Here is a 19,870-nt window from a genome sequence, read left to right as displayed (position 1 = left end):
ATAAACGTGAGAGTTTGTTTGTCGAATGTGAAACTGATTGATGGTAAATTGCTTTATGGTCATGAGCGATTTTAAAGGCACACACAGCAGGGCAGCAGTGAAATTATGGTTGCCGTTGTAAAATGAGTTGACACTGTTAAACGTAAAACAAAAGCTATAGACCATTTTATTGCTGGTCTGTGTGCACGCGAGATAATTCGCCTACGGGTTTATTGGGGGGACTTTTTCTATCGATTGGTACGATCAATTACCACCGTTGACTTTGCTGATAACAACTCTGCCACACCGTTGGTTGCGTCGCTCGGTCGGTTATTCACTTTGGACCCGGGCCCTTTTGATAACAGTCGGAAATGAAGAGTGCGAAGCAATTTGACTTGGAAGCAATCATTAGAATAACATAAGAGTGATGCGTTCTGTTGGAAGAAGAAAGTTTCGCCTATTGATATTGGTAGCATTTTTGAAGTTGCTGGTGGTCAAGGGAACTGAAGGCCTCCCTAAAGATGTGACACAGGATTCGTCGCTCTTCTCAACAATGTTCATTGGAACTGTTTCGGATGTCGAAGGAACAACAGTTGCTGGTTTGGACAGATCGAACCGTTGTTCAACAGGTACTAGTTATTAGTCTACAACTTTCAAGTTCGAAAGATAACCTTTTCTCTTTTACAGCCACAGTAGAAAACCTAAGCACGCAGCTGGTGGCCAAGGATTCCGTAGAACTAAATTGGACCGTGCCAGACGACGTTCTGTCATGTGTGAAAATTATCGAAATTTTCGTTGGTCGTCAGAAAATTGCGATCAGTAAAGAGTCAACTTCATATACATTCAAGGATCTCAAGCAGTGCCAACCTTTCGAGTTGGATGTGCGAATCGTATCCGTTGACGGGACCGTAGGTCCCGCAAAGGAAGCTAAGTTTCCTGTCATGAACACAAGTGTTACTTTTTTATCCACAACCGAAGTGAATATCAGTTGGAACTTATTACCGGAAGCGGTTGAGTGTTTGCAAAGTATCACAGTGGTTGGTGAACAGTTCGAACGAACGGTGGAGCTGAATGAAAATGTTACTGTGTATGATTTAAAGACGTGTCATATCTATCATTTTGATGTAATAGCCAAGTTCAAGAACGGCAGATCTTACAAAATAGCTGTTGACGTAGATAATCGAGATCAGTTGAGTGCCAACATGTCAATTTCGTCGGACCTCGTTCTTTGGACGTTCCCACGGGAAGCTTTCGATTGTTTGGAAAGTTTTCTGATTCGACAGGCGATTCCGTTAAAACGGTTGATATCCGAAAATAATTACTTGTTAACAAACGAAAGCACATCCGGAGAATTTTCCTATCAGCTCATCGATCAGGATGAAAAGTGTGCGGCACGTATTATTACTATCACACCTCAGTATCGGTTAGGAATTAGTGGCAGGCCAACGAGGAATACTTTTAAACTAGCAGAAATTGGTCCGTTGAAGTACGAAGATGTGACAGTCGAAAATGTGCAGGGGAGAAAAGTGATGGTATCCTGGAAGAAACCCACCCTAAACGGTGAATGTGCCAAGCAATACAGAATATCCTATTTGGATCAGACAGTTTGGGTGGATGCTAACGAAAGTAATACAACGATTAGTGGCTTAAATGCATGTCAAGCGTATCTGTTTACCGTCGAGCTGTTCGACGTGGAAGGGGAGATAAAGTCGCGAGTGGTGAGAAGCGTAACCATTCAAGAAGAAGTGATTGGCAGTGTAACGAGCTTGCAGATAATCGAAAATAACGCGGGCATCCTGTGGTTGCGATGGGAAGTTCCCGATGAATGGGTGTATTGTGTAGGTTCTTATCACGTGGAAGAGCGATACTATGACGCTACAAAACGAGGGGAGATGTGGAACAGCATTGAACTTACAGAACCGAACGGTAAGGCACATTATTTTTTTTGGATCAATAGTAGTAGTTTGACTTCTCGTAAACTAGGATATATCCTAGGATCCTCCATAATGTCCGCCAATGCCTAGCACTTCAAATCACACCTTTCATGAGAGAGGCCATTTAAGTCATAACAAAATATAACCAAAAGCGATTTTTTACTACATTCTAGACAATTTCAGATGATTTAAAAAAAAAGCGTTGGACATGATGTTTTAAAACAAATCAAATTTAAGATAAGATTCCACTCTGTTAATGGGAGGGGTTTTCAAAATCATATTTTTCCTTTGCCTGAAGGCTTACAATACACATTATGAACACTTTTGGGTAAACCGGTAGGAATTTTCGGTTAATTTATGACAGTAGTTTGATGTTATACATTAAAAAGCGCCACAAAAAAGGCCAACAATACACGGGCGTAGTATCGAATAGCCCCTTCTAGTGCAATGTTGAACAGCAAACTCGATGGCCTGTTACCTTGGCCTGTTTGTTGGAAACCCCCGTTCTTGCATAAACCGCTACTACTCATTTAATTGAATAAATGAGTGAATAAATGGTTAGTCTGCTAGTTCAATTTTCGGAATTTGTCGAAGATCTGTCGCAAGGTGAACATTTGGTCAATTTGAGAGTTCTCTCTCATCGTTATTCGCAAACAAAGGCTTCCTGCAACGGATTTGCTACATTCGAGTTTGTGGATAGGGCATATGAGACCCTCCAACAAATTTCCTGGTAGTTTCTGGTCGGTCCATACGCACAGAGAATAGACGAACAACAGGTACAGGCAAGCCGCCCAGTTAGCTTCGAGGTACGACGCTGGTCTAACAAGCCAGTCGTCGTATGTTCGAATCTCGGCTAGGCGGTGCTTGCTAGTTAGAGTCAGTAGGATTGTTGCACTGGCCCCGTAATTTTCCTGTACTCTAACAGCCGGCTGCGAAGTCTGTCGATAAAGAAGGGTAATGTCTAAAGACGGTATAAACCCATGGCTTTGCTTTTTAGGTACAAAGGAAGTCGCAAATCGCTTTCGACCTGGTCGAGCCATCGTGCACGTTGGGCCCCCTGTTCCTGGTGCCGGTGGGGTTGTTGGAGAGGACTATTTTCGTCGCACTGGCGTCCGGCATCCTTACGATGTGTCCGGCCCACCGTAGCCTGCTAACTTTCGCTAGATGTCATACGCCTACGCCATTCTCCGCTTTCAGTTTGCATATCGTCCGCAGCACTTTCCGCTCGAACACGGCAAGGGCGCGTATGTCCTCCGTGAGCAGCATCACGGCTTCAAGCCCATAAAGAACTACCGGTCTAATAAGGGTTTGGTACATTGTTCGCTTCGTGCGGCGGCGTATGCTTCCTGATCGTAGCGTTTTACGAAGGGCAAAGCAGGCCCGATTTCCCGCTTGGATGCGCCGACATATGGCTTTTATAGAGCTTATTATTGTCTACCAAAATGCTGAGTTAAGTATTGGTCCATCTTTTGTTTTTACGGCGCACTCTTGGTTTACACCCGTTGCTGCACGAAGAGCACCTCATTAGCTGAGGCGATACAATCAAAAGAGTGATACGAATCAAACCGCCAACCCTGAGTCTGAGTCCATTGATCATCCAACAAGGACTGTAGTACATTACTCAACCGTTGCTTTGCTGTGAGTTTTCCATGTACTGAATTCAACTACCTTGACATTGGAAAAAAGCAACAAGGTTTCCCCGTCCAATAGGTGAAGATTTATTCGTTTCGATTAAAGCTAGGGCAAGTTGATGTCCTGAAAGTAGTTAAATAGAGTTATGAAAGTTTAAAACTACCCCTTCTTTTCAGTCAATTTTATAGTTTGAACATTAAAGCTAGACCAAATTGATGTCCTTAACGTAAAATGAGCTCGTACAAATGTACAACCATCCCTTCTCCCCAGCTGATTTTATCGATAATTCTAATTCTATGAATATTCTCGAAACTGACGTCTTGTATGAAAACGGGGTAGGATGCGAGAAATATTCATGCAAGAATCAAAGAATCGCTCAAAGATCTGCGTCAGTTAGTTGCGAATGAAACGTTTAAAACCATTCTCGGATAAGAGAGTCGCTGATTTTCGTCGCTTTGAGAATTGCTGCGTTACGTCATATGCACACATATCCCTTTGGCTCTGTTTCCGTGTAAGACAACAGGAACGTTCAATATCATTCTCGTATAAGAGATTCACTGATTTTCCTCGTGGCGTCCCAGGCAGAGGCTCATCAGCAACGCCGTGTTCACGAAGCACTTCCTGGTCTTGTTGGAACTTTGCAATTCTGCGATTATTTGCTGCTTTCTTAACAAGTTTGCGAAGAGTTCAGTTTGGGAGCTGGTTAATTAACTTTTTTGAAACGGTGGTTTTACAATTGATGAAGGGACATTAGGGGAAAGTAATGAATTTTTGAATGGAGGGGAAAGGTGAGGGGAGGGGGGGGGGGTAGGGAGGGGGGGGGGGGTAGGGATGGGAACTATCATTAAAAATCGTTACTGATAACTATCAGTAGTTTCAGTACGATACTGATAACTATCAGTAAATATCAGTAATTTTACCCATCACGGCATTGTAGCAAAAAAATAGGCAATTGTAATAACTGCATTATTCATTGTAATTTTGCATTGTAATTTATCAGGTGGACTTCGTGGGGGCTCGCGCAACTACCGACCAGTTTTTTTCCATCCGACAGATCTTGCAGAAATGTTGAGGGTACATCGTGTCCTCGGATCACATCTTTATTGATTTCAAAGCAACATACGATACAGTCCATCGCGACCAGCTATGGTACATAATGCACGAAACCGGTTTGCCGGATAAACTGACCCGACTAATCAGAGCTACATTGGAATGAGTGATGTGCTTCGCACGTCCGCGGGACACACTCGAGTCTCTTCGAGACTCGTCGAGGGTTGGGATAAGGTGACAGGTTATCCAGTATGCTGTTCAACATTACTCTTGAGGCGGTGTTCCGATCAGCGAGTATCGAAACGAGAGGCATGTTTTTCATCAAGGGTAGAAGTATATAATCACGACATACTTTCACTGCTTGAGAATCCCAGAGACTCCCATCTACATCTGATGAAAGTCGATAGGCTACGGTGGGCCGGGCACGTCGTAAGGATGCCGAACGACAAAGCAACGACAACAGTTCTTTTCAACAACCCCACCAGCACCGGAAACACGAAGACTCAACATGCAAGATGGCTTGACCAAGTCGAAAGTGATTTGTGACTTTTGAGACGATTGGGAAACTTGCGACGAATTGCCCAAGCTCGAGTTAAATAGAGACGACTGCTTGAAACAGCACGAGCCACCCGGGCTCTAGGCTGCTGACGACAACGACGATATATTGTGTCACTCTCGTCTATCGTACGCAACTACCTACCATTAACTTTAATCCAACTGAATTTTCTAACGGGACGACGTAACTGTATCAGTAAGCATCAATAACTGCGAAACCTTACTGATACTTAGTGATATTATTGCTTGCTGATAACTATCAGTAATTAATGATAGTTTTCCCATCCCTAGGGGGGGTTATTGGTAGCTACGCTTAACAAGTTGTCGTTGTGACTCCTATCTTTTATTCAATGCTGGAAGGTGCATGGGTCGAACCTAGATTATCTGAGATTATAACCGGATTCGAACCCACAAAAGATGGGAAAACTATCATTAACTACTGATAGTTATCAGTAAGCAATAATATCACTAAGTATCAGGAAGGTTTCGCTATTATTGATATTTCCTGATATAGTTACGTTGTCCTTGTTAGAAAAATTAGTTAGATTAAACTTATTGGTCGGTAGTTGCGTACGATAAACGTGGTCGTGGATGACACACACACAATATATCACAGTCAACGTCAGTAGCCTACAGCCGGAGTAGCTTGTGCTGATTCAAGCAGTCGCCTCCATTTAACTCGAACTTTAGCCACTCGTCGCCAATTTTCCAGTCATCTCAAAAGTCACAAATCGCTTTCGACGTGATCGTGCCATCTTGCACGTTAAGCCCCCTGTTCCTGGTGGCAGTGAGGTTGTTGAAGACAACTGTTTCCGTCGCACTAACGTCCGGCATTCTTACGACTTGTCTGACCCACCATAGCCTACTGACTTTCGCCAAATGTACGATGGGATTCTCTCCAAACAATACCTGTAGCTCGTGATTCATACGTCTCCACCACTCTTCGCTTTCAGTTTGTACTCCGCCAAATATCCGCATTGCTGGTCTTGATCGACTGGTTCGTGTGATGCGTAGGCACGATGTGCTCCCAACATATCTGCTGGGTGGTAAAAATCTGGTCCGTAGTTGCGCGAGCCTCCATAAAGCCCGCTTGGTAAATTACAAAGTAAACTTACAATGAAGAACGCAGTTATAATATTACAATTTCCTATTTTTTACTTCAAAGCCCTGATGAGTAAAATTACTGATACTTACTGATAGTTATCCGTAACGTATTGAAATTACTGATACAGGGTGGCAACTACCTGGAAAAACCTGGAAAACCTGGAATTGTCAGGGAATTTGAAATTCCCTGGAAAAACCTAGAATAATCAGGGAATTTTTAACAAAATCAGGGAATTTTTCAAACAACCCCAATGATCGATTCATTGAGTAGTCAAGAACACGTAGAAATAGATAAAGAAGTACGGCACACAAGCGATAGATTGGGTTATCGATAATTAGCTCAGTGTTTTGCAAAGGGCCTTATTCTGCGAGGCAAGTGAAGTGATATAACAAATTTAGTTTGCACTCACTTTGCGCGTTGCGTTTGGAGTTAGTCAAGTCGAATCGAATAAAATTGAAGTTTCAGGACGGACATTTTGCGGCATGTTACACAATTCGCAGAACATCGAAATAAATGCCAGTGGCACCGCAGCGAAATTCGGTTTTCGAGAAAAATGTTGGAGAAATTCCACTGACTCACGGCAGTACATAAACTTGCCATACTGTTGTAACAAATTGAAACCGAAATGCGGGTGTAGCGACCCTACCTTCCACGTTACGAATCCCGATCAATCCAAAGTCCAAATCCAAAGTGAAATAAGCTGCGTTGGTCAGAAAGTAGAACCGCCACCAGTGGTAAAGCGAAATAAATTAGCTCAATTAAACTGCTTTTTTGCATGGCTTATGGCTTGAAGAACGAAAATTAAACATACGAACATTTCCGCGTGGCTGGCAGGAAAAGCACCACGGCGGGTTCGAGAGCTAGCCGCAATGGGCACTAAAACTCCGCTTGCGCCTGAGTTTGCGAATAAACTTCCGCGGAAAAAAGAACAGATGAGGAACTCACGGGAGGAGTGTAATTTACTGGTCGGCAGAATAAGAGAAAGTGATTGGAGAATTCGCCTAGGGAAATAGAGTAGGTGGGGAAATTTTTCTCAATACCTCGTAGATTGATAAACAATTCAAATATCAATGATCGAAACACATTTTCAGTTAAAATTATATCGCAATATGAAACCTAGAATTTTATTAAACACCTGGAAAAATCAGGGAATTTGGTTTTTCGTATCCAGTTGCCACCCTGTGATAGTTATCAGTAACGATTTTTAATGATAGTTCCCATCCCTACACAAAACCCGCTAGGTCACAATGACCAACTTAAACCATTTTGATGTACTTGCTTGGGAAGTACTCCAGAAAGAGTGACAGAGCTTTTTCGTGCCAACAAATTTCTTACGAATGCGATTAAACCTAGTTCAATTTGATGTTTGTGTTAGGGAAGTGCGCCAGAAAAATTACAAAAGTTACTTGCCCCAACAGATCGCAAATTCTTTACGGCGAGACGATTAAACCTAAGTGAATTTTATATCTGTTTCGAAAAAGTACGCTTCAGCTGTAGTGTACGGTTATACACTCAAGGCGCTCTACAGCCTAAAACACTCGAAAAATGAGTGTACGAGTGGAGTTAACGCTTCTAACACGAGACAGAAAAGGAAATTGTGCGATGGAATTTCCGAAAATCGGCAAAAAAAAATTTCTTTCATTTTTTTCTTTCTTTTTATTAGTTTTAATAACTTGTATATAAAAAGAAAGAATTAATTTGGTTTTCACGCTTAAATCTTAAGTAAAAATGCTTAAAACGCATATTTTTTATACTCGATTAAAAAAATCTCGTTTTTTTCGACCTCCCCCCCCTTCAGTGGCCCAACACCGGAAGGACAAAAATAAAGTTACAAAATATTTGTAATGGCCTTATGGTTGAACGAAAAAAAAACGTAGTTCTACGTTAAAACTTCTAAATTCGGCTCAATTCGATAAGTGAATTGTTGCCGAAAAAGTAAAGTAAGTAAGATTCGGAGTTTGTAGGTCAAGTTTTGGTAGTTGACTAGAATAGTCCAGGGAACGGCAAAGTAGTTGACTAAAAATAACTCATCTATGCCAGTAATTGTGGAGACTAGGGACAAAAAAAATCGAATGAAGACCATAGCAATAGAAACGATTAAATGGAGATTCATTGACATCACTGTTTATAAGCGACAAATACCGGCTTTGTCGCTATCTGTCCAGATTATGGAAAATCTGATAACAGATCATGTTCACTGCTAGATCACGTTAAGAAATGTAACAAATACAGATGATTGGTTGTGTGCTGTTTGCGATTCTCAATACAAACAACGTGAGTACCCTTTTTCGCAGCTAGGTAAAATATAACGCTGTGATCGACTATTGATAGTTGTTAAGGGAACAAAATCTTGTGGTTAAAACTAAAGACTCACTGTTTGTTATGAACTGTGCAGGTTTCAAATACAGTCGCAATTGGCTCCCGTTCTAATCTGGTTTATCCCGTGGCTCTCCTAGCGCTGCTATGTGTCAGGTGTATGTGTTGATTCAATAGCCCTCCCTTTGTCAAATTTTTCGCCCTTTTTTCTTCACGGCTTGTCCCACACTAGGGATACTATAAAACGCCTTTATTCATCTGTTGGAAAGACTAACGTTGCAAAAATTATTCGAATAATGCCCAACTCTATGATAAGTCAAGATGAAAATACGAAGTTAATTTGGACTTGGCCTACATTCTATATCTGGACCACATTTTGGTCCACATGTTTTATCAGATTTCGGAACAGATTTTGGACTTCATTTTTGATCAGATTTTTTGGGCCTCAGTCTTTTGATCAGATTTCAAATATACCTTTGTTTCGGATTTTGGAACAGAATAAGGTTAGTTTCTGGATCAAATTTTGAACCACATTTTCGATCAGTTTTTTGATTAGATAGGCCTGGTCTGCACCTGCATCAGACTCTGGGCCAGATTTTGGTCCACATCTTTATGAGATTTGGACCAGATTTTGAATTAGATTGTGGACCCTGGTTCGATTCTGGACCACATTTTAGAGGACCTAAAGCAATCTTGCATCAGATTCTAGATCAAGTTTTGGACCACATTTGTAGCAGATTTAGCAAGATTTTAGATAATATTTCGGACCACGTTTTTAACAAATTTTGAAGCAGATTCTGGACCTGGACCAGATTATGGACCTAGCCTCGATTCTGGACCACATTTTTTATCAGATTTTGGACCAGAATATAAATCAGATTTTGAACCATATTTTTGATCAAATTTTAAACCACCAACATTATTACGGATAAGGATTTTAACCAGATTCTTAGCCTGGATTAGATTGCGAACTACATTTTTGATCAAGTTTGTAACAAATTTAGAAATAGTTTTGAACTAGCTTTTGGACTACATTTTTATTAGATTTCGGGCATATTTTGAACCTGAATCAGGTGCTGAACCTCCATCAGATTCTGGGCCAAATTTTAGACCAGGCTTTGGTTATTTTGAACCACATTTTTTAGATTTTGGATCAGATGTGTTTCCAGATTCTGTACCTGGACTAGATTTTGAGTCAGATATTGGACCATGTTCTGGGGGCTCTGTAGCCGCAAGGTTACCGAGTCTGCTTTGACAAGCGAATGGTCGTGGGTTCGAATTTTAGTAGAATCAGGCCATTCGATGTCAAAGTGACTTTAGCATGGGTTTATTCTCTGGCCCCTCATCACCCTTCCTTCATGCTGAGTTCTACATTATCCCGAAGACGCTTCTTATGGTTAGTATACTGGTATGAGCACCTAATGAGGTAATGGTTTTGAACCTCAGGAGGACTCACCAGTGCTAACTATAACGAGGCGAAACAGGTTTGGTATAGTAGGACATGCATCGAAGCATGGGTAAAACCCTCAACACATAAGCACGCATAAAAAAAATGTAAGCTTATCGTTTACTCAATAACGATAAAGCACAGAAATGCAGTGCAGAATACAGCATACACCCGGGCAACATTACAATAGATCAATAATGTTGTGGTCAAAGTGATAAGCCCATACAAAAAAAAATGTTCTGGAATAAACCAGATTTTGGATCGAGACCAAATTCTAGACCCCATTTTCGATCACATTTTTATTGGATTTCGGACCAGATTTTGGATCAAATTTTGGACCAGATTCTGGAACTGGAGCAGGTTATAAACCAGATTTTGAACTAAACTTTGGTCAAGTTTTGACGTAGGACTACGTCTTACGGCAAGTTTTGACATAGGGTGTCATTCCAAAAAATCGAAAAATGCGAGCGTCACGAAAAATGAAAGGTTTTGAGCGCTAATAGCTCAGCGGTTTTCCGATCGATTTTCAATATTCTTACACCAATCGATCGGAAAATCTTCTAAGAATTGACCCAAATGAAGAAAAGTATGGATTCTTGATGTTGAACTATTGAAAAATTGAAAATAATGATCCCATGTTTTACCAGAATTCTCGCTTCATGATTGGTTGGAAGATTCTTTACGGTTATCTAAACCTATACCAATTTGATATCTGTGCTTGGGAAGTAAGCCAAAACAAGTGACGAAGTTGCCTCATTTCAACAATATTTCTTAACACCGCGGTTAAACCTAGACCATTTTGATGTCCTTGCTTGGGAAATACGCCAGAAAGAGTGACAAAGCCCCCTCGTGCCAACAGATTTCTTACGAACGCGATTAAACCTAGTCCAATTTGATGTCTGTGTTAGGGAAGTGTGCCAGAAAAAATGACACAAGTCCGTTGTCCCAACAGATCGCAAATTCTTTACTGCGAAACGATTAAACCTCGCCGAATTTGATATCTGTGTTGGAAAAATGTGCTACAGCTGTAGTGTACAGTTATAATAAGACTCTGTATGAATACGCATGCTTGCCGTTTCATTAGAAGTGTAGTGAAAAGATGTGCTGTTGATAAAATAGGATTGAATTGGTAAAATCCCTTCAACGCACAATAGTCGGAAAATTGCGATTTTTGGCCAAAATTATTTTTTAGTTTCAAATTGATTCTAGATTATATTTGTAACAAAAGAAATGATTTAAACATATAAGAACTCATATTTAGGGTGATTTGGGGAAAATTGATCAAATGTTACCGATATAAATATTTGCTTGACAAAAAAAATTTGTCTTTCTCGCGGGGATTCTCCCATTTTGTCATTGAAACTCTCTTCAGATACTAAATAAATTTAGTAACAAAGATAATCAAATTTGTTGAAAGAGTACTTAAAATTTCAAAGACTTGCTAAAAATATGACAATTTTAAAATTATTTTTTTTCGGAAAACGTCAAATTATAGCAAACTTTCAATTCATGTTTTGATACAACATACTTCGAGCTTTCAGACGCACTGTTAGAAACTGCGGCGACAAGAGGCGACAAGAGTTGTTTTTTTGATTAAAGTTTGTGAAAATTTCATTTCTATTATAAGTAGCCTATGGCGCACCACATTGAGTTTAAATTTGTTTTCATTTCATTTTTTAATAGGCTAAAATATCAGTTTTAAAATGATATATAACAATAATATTTACATCCGCGATAACTATTTAATTTTTTGACTTTTTCAAAATGACTCATTTTTCAAACTTTTGAAATGGGCAACTTTGACGGCTTATTTCTACATGACATTTTTTTTCTTTCAAAATTTTATTCACGAATCATAAAAATATAGACAATTTACTACAAAACCGCGTTTAAGCATGTGCTAAAATGTGAAATTTTACATTCGGCAATTTTGGCCGCTACTTTATATGGAGCCCTTCTTATGTGCAACGTGGGGAACCATGGGTAATAAAAACAATCTTTAATTTCTGTAAGGTAGCAGGCAAGCAATAGTTTGTGTTCTTGATTTTGTTAAATTGTTTTCAAATGCACAATGTTTTGAGAATTGAACGTATACAATGTTACTACTTTGATAAATGTTACATACAACGCATGTAGCATGTATAATGTTGCATATACCGTGTACCCCCGCTGGAATGACCTTCCTTAATCTGAACATTTTTAATCTGAACCCCGTTGGTATGAATGCGTTCACATTAAAAACTGATCACACGTCATACACAATTGACGGTTAAGTTGACCGGGCAAATTGAAAAAAAAAAGCAAAAAACAAAACACGTTTCCTCTTGCTCAGCAGCTTTGGCAATATAGTTCATTTGCAACTTATTTCTCTCCAGCACTCAAAATAGACTATTTTAGTTGATACTGTCGAGCCAATTTCCACTTCTTCAATCTGGATGTTCAGAATTCGAGCATATTCGACATGTTTTCAAAACGTTTGTTTTCGTCAAATCAAAACAACAAGGTCATAGGGTGAGCGCCTTGCGCGTATGTGAAAATGAATAGAGTTACCCAATATTCAGATTAAAAATGAATTCGCCTGATCTGAACGAGGTGTTTTTCATATGAGCGGGGGTTGAGTGTAGCATGTATACATGAAGAAACGAGTGATTACAAGCATGAATACATGCTACTATCACTACAAAGAGACTTACGTAGTCCTGCGTCACCTATATATGCGGTCGTGTCTTGTACACAACCCCTCTGATTTTTTTGAGCCCCAGTTTTTTTGATAACTTTTTTTCAACTTTTTTTCAGATTTTGAAACAGATTTAGGTTAGATTCTGGACCAAATTTTGAACCCCCTTTTAGACCAGTTTTTGGACCCAGATGCTTAATCTGGTCTGGACCACCTCCTGGATCAGATTCTAGACCACATTTTAGACCACAGTTTTTATTAAATTTTGGACTGGATACTGGATCTAAACCACAGTTTTTATCAGATTTTTTTAGTCCCGGTTTTCAAATTTAAATCAGATTCTGGAATTGAATTTAATTTCTGGGCCAAATTTTGAACCAAATTTTTGACCAGACTTTGAATCACATTTTGGATCAGATTTTGGAATGGACTCAGTTTGAAGACCTGTGTTGGACCATTTTCTGGACCTGAGTCTGGACCCACGGGGTAACAAACTGACAGCTCCCATATATAAAAAACGTACCTCGAAATGCTGGTTCCTGGTTCCGCTACTAACCTTTGAGTGTGGTGAATAACTCGAAATGATAACATTGAATGAATTTGCATGCAATACGCGTGTAAATTTTGTCTTTCAGTATACTATTTAGAAACTATTGCTTCACTCAAGACCGTGAAAAAATGTCGGCATGGACCGACAATTCCAAAATCATCGTCGTAAATGCTTATTGCATCAAAGTTGATCTACCTTTTCATTCTACTTTTTTCGTTGAAACAGAATCCAGAACTTATTTGAATTTTTGAGTCACCGGTCACTTATGTGTGCAATTTAAAATTGATATTTTTCGGTGAAAAATTTTCACCGAAAAATATCAATTTTAAATTGCACACAGAATACAAAACTGCGTAAACAGATACAGAACGTTTTAAGCATGAACCTACAAAAAGGCATTTGTGCAAACGAAAACCAAAACAAGTAAAAGATTGTTTTTCTACATATGCTGGTTGGTACTGCAAAAAATTTCCACTCGGTTTGTTTACGTTTGTATATTTGCCGTGTGATGGATTGAGTAAATCTTATTTGCTTACGACTTTCATCTTAATTACATAATTATAAACAAATACAACCATTGGCGTAACTAGGGGGGGGCTAGGGGGGGCTAAGCCCCCCCTAGGAGACATTTAGCCCCCCCTAGAAAAATTAGGCTAGATTTTTAAATTTAAGAAAAAACTATAGTTAGATAACTTTACATAATAAAAACTTGAGAGTAATTTTTATATGCATCACATTTTAAAGTTCTCATGCATCAATGTGCATTTAATATAAATATGCCAAGGAAATAAAATGGTCGAAAAAATGCCGGGGGCTATAGCCCCCCCTAGAAATGAGCGCTAGTTCCGCCAATGAATACAACAAAGAAGAAAAGCTATCGATTTACAATCAGCAAAATAAATGTGCAATTTTGTAATACGCGCATTTCAAATGTAACGCAAGATGAGCTTTTGCTTCCATAAGTGATGCTACAAAAGTGAATGTTTTCCTATAGAAATAATGCATCACTTATTACGGACGGCCTAAAAATGCGATTGCAGCGCTGCTCACAACACTGGTAACAGTTACGGGAAACATGCTCTGAACTGTCATTATAATAGGGGGTAGGTCTGGACCGAATTTCAGCCCACATTTTTGTCAAATTGTAGTAGTGTAGATAATATTAGGAACCACATTTTTTATCATTTTTTGGAAAAAATGTGTGACAAATTTTTGATCAAATTTTGGACCAGATTGTGAACCTTGCCCCGATTCTGGACCACATTTTTTATCAGTTTTTGGACCAGAGTTTGAGCCAAATTTGGGTCCAGATTCTGGAATTGGACTAGAATATAAACCAGATTTTGAACCACATTCTGGGCCTAGATAAGATTTTGGGTCTGGACTGGATCCTGGACCGCATTTTTTATCAGATTTTGGTCCAGATTATAAACCAGATTTTGGACCACATTTTGGATTAGATCTTGGACTTGGAGCACATACTGGGTCACATTTTTAATCAGATTTTATTCCAGATTTTGGAACAGATTTAGACTAGGCTGTGTACCATATTTTGGTCCACTTTTTTTTTTATAAAATATTGGACCTAGATTCTAGACATGGTCCTAGTAGCGAGACAATGTAGCGGCCCTGGCGAATGTCCGATTGGGTGCCCTTTCTTAAGTCAGTGTTCCTTCGAAGTTAATTATTTTTTTAAATTAGACTGTCATACTCATACATCAGTGGTGCCCAGGCATAGGCAAGGTGCGGGCCAAATCAGATCGCCCATAAATGCTGCGGGCCGCAAAAATCTCTGGCTATTCGTGTGCATAACACAGGCCCGCGGGCCGCATTTTGGCCATCACTGTCATACATTATTCGTACAACTCCCTATAACTAGTATTTCCTTACACTCGAGAGTAACTTACTGAGGTTCAGGTCGTTTTTGGCACCCCTTAAAGCCAGTGCCCTTGGCGGGGGCCAATCTGCCCAACTGTACGTTACGGCGCTGCATAATCGTCACACGCAATTTACTCGATGTACCTATTAGTGATAGTTTTCCTTTCGCATTTTCTTTCAGCAACTGCCATCCAGCTTAAAACCCCTCACATTTGTCTACTAACGAATGTCAGCGTCACACCGGTTTCGAAAACCAACATTTCGGGAGCAACTTCCTACATCGACCTTCGAGGTCCGGTTCAGCGGCTAGAAGTTCGGCAAAATGCTTCCGATTCAGTAACGATCAGCTGGGAACCGCCACAGTTTGTATCGAAATGCATTACCCACTACTTGGTCTTCAGGAATGGCCTTTCGGATCCTATTGTAAATACTACATCCAGTCAAGTTTTAATATCTGATCTGAAATTATGCAAGAAGTATGTGTTTCAAGTTGTGCCCGTTAGTGAGAGTCAAACTACACATTCGAGTTCGGAAGTTGGTGTCCTACTAGAAGAGCATATCTCCGCAGTTCGTTCAGTGTCGACTACATTCAACCTTATTCAATGGGAGCCACCTAGTGAAGGAGCTGGGTGTGTCGCGCAATACTTGATTACCCAAACCGACCCGGATTCCGGCAGGCTGTTGGTTAATCGAACTGTCGATACAAGACTGTACGATTTATCAGAATTGGACACCAGGAAAGCAACTGACACATGTACGGTGCCAACTAACGTTCGTATAACTCCGATATCAAAAAGCGGAATACTGGGTGAATCACGAGAACTGGCGCCAAGGCTAGGTCCAGTCCGAAATGTTACAATCGATGATAGCGTTGAGCGACAGATCGAACTCCGCTGGGAGCCACCGAGATTATGCGCACAATTTGTCAAAGCATATCGGATTACATATCTCGAGAAGGAAATCATAAAGGATTCAACCGAAGAAACTTCCGTAACGGTTTTCGGGTTGGATGCATGTGTAAAATATGATTTTATGATTACCGCGATCAATTGCGATGACGTGGACGGAAAGGAACGGAATGTTTCGGCTACCGTTAAGGAAGAAAAACCGAGCATCGTAGAGGATCTGGAAGCTTACGAGATAGAACCGAGGTCATTGTCTGCCAAATGGAAACCACCATTTGAGAATGGAACACATTGCGTCCTCTACTATCGCGTTGTGGCGTGGGTTGGTGATAATAGGCACGTGTTCGACAACAATACCACCGATTTGCATGTAACACTGGGTGAGGTGATGGCGTGTGCAACCTATACTGTACAAGTGATTCCGGTCTCCAAAACCATGGATGGACTAAATACTGCCGTTGATATCTTAACTAAAGAAAGAGGTGAATGTTTGCGTTTGATCATTGATTGATTTTTTTGATAGAAAATATTTTTTTCCAGTCATCATGAAGTACCACATTCAAGCAGTTCGTTCGACAAATCAAACGGCACGTAGTTTGGAGCTGCAAACCAGTCTGACCAGTGAGAACAATAATCTGTGCACTCTGGTGATGGTACGGTTCATCTGTCGAACTAATGTCGTACCAGAGGGAGAAGAACCCAAAGTGGTAAGTCTTATTACTTATTACTAGATTTGGGTTGAGAACCTAACCTCCAACCCTGCCGTTATAGTTCTGGGGTGACTCGCAGATCTCGGATCCGAATGCGACGTACACAGCTGTCGTGGAATCACTGGAACCATTCACCGAGTATAATTGCACCGCAAGCATCGAAAACAATGCCGGCTATTCGGAGGAATCGACTGCAATTGAGTTTCGAACGGATGAAGATTGTAGGTAGCGCAGTAGGTTTCGAAACGGTTAGGCGGCTTGAAATTGCGTAATTTTTGTTCCGATGTAGTTCCAGAATATCCTCGCATATTGAATTTGATCGGTGGATATCGCCATATGAACGTCAGTTGGGAAGCTCCTTTGGTGAAGAATGGTGTCATCACTCGGTATCGGATCCACATCCGTTCGAGTGGTGCCGACTATCCGAGGCCCAGTTACTGCGCATTGCTGGACGATTTTGATGAAACAATCGATTATCATCTCGATGAAAACATATCCGCAGTCACGGACTCGACCGAGCGGAACTTGATTCATACTGTATTGAACTTGAGGCCCTTTGAAAATTATGTGGTACAGGTAGCGGCGGCAACTAAAGCCGGTCTCGGTCCATACTCAGAAATGGTAGGGCAGCGAACTCTACCAGCGCGTAAGTATAATAGAAAGGTTTATAAAATACGTTAATTATTCTAATTGGTGTTTTTCCAGAACCTGATTCTGTGTATGAGATTTCCGAATACAATGTCACCCTGCCATCGGTGGATGAACCCTACAATTCGTCCGTATTCGTTTCATGGCTTCTACCATGTCACCTAAACGGAAATCTGCGCAGTTTTATTGGTCAGTTTATCGGTTTCAGAGCAGGTTTAGAGCATACGCTTGACTGGAGTCTGACGATAGCGGATGGCGATGTTGTAAGCGAAAAGTACACTTTCGTGGAGCATCGGCTCGAACCGGAGTTTCGCTACAATGTTTCCATTGTGGTGTTCGTCAACGACGTAGCCAATCACAGCGATCCGAAATTCCTTTCGTTTGATTCCCCTGCCGGAAGTAAGTAGGAAATAGGTAATTGTGCAACAGAAGCTTCAAAAAACTGTTTTGTTTTTAATTTTTCAGTACCCGTCATCAAAGACGACGTAAACTGGGGCACTGTCGACGTTATGGAGGCCCCTAATCCGACCCAAACGGCTAAGATAATTTTATCGCACAGCATTTTCGATTCGCACGTCGGAAACATTCGGCATGTTGCCCTCCTGCTGGCGGAGCGCCACTGCCAGGAGGATCCGGTTCCGTGTCGGAATCTGTCCACAGGCTGGCCTGACCTACGGTCCTGGTCCGATGTGGCCGGCATGCGGTGTATTGCTCAGTATCAAACGACTCCGCAGGAATGGAGTCCTGTGCAGGTAGCTGGCGCGGATCTTCAGGGCCGTGAACAAGATCCGGTGGTCTACGTTATTGGTAATGAGACATGCGACGAACGGGTAGGCTACTGTAATGGACCATTGAAACCCGGCACGGAGTATGCATTGATTGTGAGAGTTTTCACTCAGAGCGGGTTTAGCGATTCGCCGATACAATTTTTTCGAACAGACTCATTAATTCAGCTCACCGTTATTGTTAGCATAATTTTCGTTTGCCTGTTGGTGGCGTTTATTCTTGGGATTGTGGTTCTGTGGCGCAGCCACAAACTGGTTGCAGCTGCGCAAGCCGCCGTTCGTTCGCCAAATGACGAACCGTCCGATATTCCTCTGAAGAGTTTCTCCGGAATCTACGAGGAGTTGATACAGTCGAACAGGGAAAAAATTACGAAGGAGTACCAGTCAATCAACTATTTTTCGGACCAATTGCTCAACGAGACGGTTACGTTTTTCGTTGGGAAAGAAAATGAAAAGAAGAATCGATACCTGGGAATTATACCGTACGATGGCAACCGTGTGCTGCTGGACTACGACGACATTGTGGGCGACGAAGATGAGGAGGTGAACGATTACATTAACGCATCGTTTATCGATGGGTACAAGTACCAGCGGGAGTACATTGCGACGCAGGGACCGAAGAAGGAGACGAGTTTCGATTTTTGGCGTATGATTTTGCAGTACGAAGTTGAATCGATAGTGATGCTGACGCAAACGGTGGAAAACGATAAGATTAAATGCTATCAGTATTTTCCGCGCTACAGCCAACAGGCGAGCTTCCGGGATATAACGATCAAGTGCACGCAGGAGATGAATTTGACCTTCTATCAGAAGCGTTTGCTAATGGTTACGAGGGTGAGTAATTGCGTATTTATGTTTTTTGTCATATTTTAAGCTTGAGTTTTGTCAACTTTCGAAACATGTCTTCATGGTATGTTTTTGAACTTAATGTTCTCTCCACGGCCAAAGATTCCACTAATTATTTGTAGGTTATGTCGAATTCGACGATATTTATTTGCCTGGTTTATTTAGGCTTACATAAATGTTGTCAAAGTACTTTTATAACGGGTATCCAGTTCGATTCCTTTTACTCCTTGCCATAACACAATACTCCATTTTCACTACTCTTCCAATAAATTGGCAAACATGCGCATACATAGATATAAACATATAGGATCAGATTCAACCGAACGGAACAGCTGTAGCAGCCCAGTACCCCAACACGGATACCCAATTGGTCTATGTTTAATCGTTGTAAAGAATCTTCAACGTTGGGATGGGGAGATTTTGTCACTTTTTCTGGTGAACTTTTCCAACAAAGACATCAAATTCGTCTAGGTTTAATCGCCGTACAAAAAAAATCGTTAATTTGTTGGAACATGGAGACCTCATCACTTTTTCTGGCATACTTCCCAAGCACAGCTATCAAATTGGTACAGGTTTACGTTTCCTTTCGGAAGGATTAACGGGTCCAAGCAATTGATAATCGATGTCAAGCAAAAAAATATAACACGATATGATTCATTTAATTTTCGAACGCGAAGCATGTCTCGCACGAAACCGTGAATTTACATAAAGTCGCATAAAAACGAGTCGAATTTATATTTATTCCCTACCAGTTGAAACTGAACTTCGTCTCCAAGATGCGGATATTTCTTAAGAAGTTTAACAATATTCCGTTGGTTGCTAAGCCAGTTCTGCCGATCGGGAAAAGTGATTT

General features: G+C 40.9%; 1 protein-coding gene across 1 annotated transcript in view; it reads left to right on the top strand.

The window, feature by feature from the left end:
- The first annotated feature begins 532 nt into the window (after positions 1-532).
- LOC128735357 (phosphatidylinositol phosphatase PTPRQ) overlaps positions 533-19,870 on the top strand; it is a 33,745-nt gene continuing 14,407 nt past the window's right edge. Inside the window, exons 1-8 of the mRNA XM_053829846.1 lie at positions 533-608; positions 667-1,905; positions 15,305-16,510; positions 16,569-16,735; positions 16,800-16,959; positions 17,028-17,384; positions 17,444-17,785; positions 17,852-19,005. Of these exons, the coding sequence (XP_053685821.1) occupies positions 533-608; positions 667-1,905; positions 15,305-16,510; positions 16,569-16,735; positions 16,800-16,959; positions 17,028-17,384; positions 17,444-17,785; positions 17,852-19,005 (4,701 nt within the window). The remainder of the gene's footprint in view (positions 609-666; positions 1,906-15,304; positions 16,511-16,568; positions 16,736-16,799; positions 16,960-17,027; positions 17,385-17,443; positions 17,786-17,851; positions 19,006-19,870) is intronic.

This window comes from Sabethes cyaneus, chromosome 2 (assembly GCF_943734655.1).
Source record: "Sabethes cyaneus chromosome 2, idSabCyanKW18_F2, whole genome shotgun sequence".
NCBI classification, from domain to species: Eukaryota; Metazoa; Arthropoda; class Insecta; order Diptera; family Culicidae; genus Sabethes; species Sabethes cyaneus.
Note: the sequence above shows the minus strand (reverse complement) of the source record. Positions and strands in the feature narration are given on the sequence as shown.